General features: G+C 50.8%; 1 protein-coding gene across 1 annotated transcript; it reads right to left on the bottom strand.

The window, feature by feature from the left end:
* On the bottom strand, positions 1-2119 carry LOC125210797 (methionine gamma-lyase-like). The gene is made up of 2 exons (XM_048110392.1): positions 1302-2119; positions 1-738 (listed from the first exon to the last, which is right to left on the bottom strand). Exons 1-2 carry the CDS (start codon positions 2068-2070, stop codon positions 167-169), a joined length of 1341 nt encoding a protein of 446 aa, XP_047966349.1. The 5' UTR covers positions 2071-2119; the 3' UTR covers positions 1-166.

Below are 2119 nucleotides of genomic sequence, written 5' to 3' on the forward strand. Positions count from 1 at the left end.
TTACTTTTCAGAAAACAACATCATTATTAGTTCTCCTTTTTATTTTCCATTTTAATTATTTTTGTTACAAGCATCGGGGAAAATAAGGCACAAAGACAATCATATACTTCTAATATAGGAGAAAAGTAGTAGTAGTTCCAGTCTTCCACCCCGTGCAGGCAGGCAGTTACACCTTAGTGGGATGATCCTGCATTTTCGACAGCGCCTTCTCGAATTGGGTCCACTTCTGCTCCAACGTACCGTTGAAACCGATGGACATCCTAATCAGCCCGGGCGAGATCCCGCACTGTTCCTTCTCCTCCTTGCTCAGCTCGCTGCTCGTGCTGCTCCCCGAGCACGACATGAGGGTCTCGTAGTATCCCAAGCTCACCGCCACAAGCCCGAATTGGCTGCAGTTTTGGAGCAGTTTCAGTAGCCGGTTCGCCCTCTCCTCCGTCTCCATGTCCACGCATACCAGCCCTCCGTACCCGTACTCCTTGATCGCCATTGACTTGAGCGTGGCATGGTCCGGGTGGTCCTCCAAGCCTGGATAGATGACCCTGAGCCCGAGCTTCTTCATCCTCGTGGCGTACACCAGTGCCCGGTTGCAGTGCTCCTTCATCCTCAGCCCTAGGTGAGGCAGCCGGCCCGCCAACTCGAATGCCACATTCGGGTTCATCGTCGGCCCCAGCAGCATCAAGCTCCCGTCGCGAGTGTCCAACAATGAGTTCACAAAGCTTGCTGGTCCACACACTGCGCCTGTGTTTTATTTTATTATTAGGTTCATACTAGTATGAATTAGACTAAATAACTGGATTGGTTGTATTATGATGAAATCAACCAAAAACACAGAATTTATGGACAAATTAAAGTTATGCACTGCTTTTTTTTTTCTTTTAAGTCACTTGTATTCAAATAAACCAATAAGGACATCACGCCATATGGTCCCCGGCCATGATTCGGTTTCGATACCATCAATTGTAGACAAATGCTTTTTTACAGTCAAATAACTAGCCGACACATCGCTACTTAACTTATCAAGAAAGCACATATGAGGCCAAATAAATATAAGGATCAGGAGTGATGGATTACAAAAATAAGGAATCATGCTTTTTCTTGGGTCTGGATCATTAAGTTCGATTCTAAGTAAGCTTGGTTAGCCATGGATACTAACTTCAACAGAACCAATAGTCTTAGTATTTTTATCATTTGAGTGTCAAGGACAGCTTCTATTTTTTTTTTGATAAATTTCTATTTAATGAAGTAACCATCATTTTCACTAATACTGGTATGAAATAGGCAGATTAAAGGGGGAAATGTACCCGCGATTAAATCGGCTGCACCGCTAATGAACTTGGACATACTGTGCACAACGATGTCCGCGCCAAGCCTGGCCGGAGAGACCAACATGGGCGAGAAGGTGTTGTCGACGACGACGGTGATCCCCTTATCATGCGCCATCCTGCAGAGCTCCGGCACGTTAGCGACAGTGAGCGTAGGATTAGACATGGTCTCGAAGTAGAGCACATTAGTCTTGCCCTGGACCATGGCACTCCGCACCGCCTCATGGTCACGGATGTCCACAAACGACGTCGTTATGTTGCAGGTGCGCGGCAGGAAGTGCGCAAGCAGTGTGTGGGTCCCGCCGTACAGTGTGCGCGACGCCACCACGTGCCCTCCGGCGCTGCACAGCTGGAGGATCACGGAGGAGACGGCCGACATGCCGGAGGCTGTGCAGTAGGCGGCCTCCGTGCCCTCCATGGCGGCCATGAGGCGGCCCAGGTTGAGCACGGTGGGGTTGAAGTGGCGGCTGTAGAAGAAGAAGTCGCGGTCGGGGCCGAGCTCGCCGGTGAACATGCGACGCATCGTCTCAGGCTCCATCACGGTGAAGGTGGCAGAGGCCTCGATCGACATGTTCACGCCGCCGTGCTCACCGAACTCGTGGCGGGCATTGGCCAGTGCCGCCGCGGGGTCCTCTGGGTGCCGTGGCAGGGGCTTGGAAAGGGTCTGGTGCTTGGTGGCGGCAAGGAAGGGGTCGCAGTGGTCAGAGGAGGAGCCAGAGCGTTCGTTGCTGCTTACCACGGACGCCATTTGGAAGGTATATTTGATTTTTTCTTTGGCCTTGGAGAGTTAGAGAGTC

Source organism: Salvia hispanica, chromosome 3 (genome assembly GCF_023119035.1).
Source record: "Salvia hispanica cultivar TCC Black 2014 chromosome 3, UniMelb_Shisp_WGS_1.0, whole genome shotgun sequence".
NCBI classification, from domain to species: Eukaryota; Viridiplantae; Streptophyta; class Magnoliopsida; order Lamiales; family Lamiaceae; genus Salvia; species Salvia hispanica.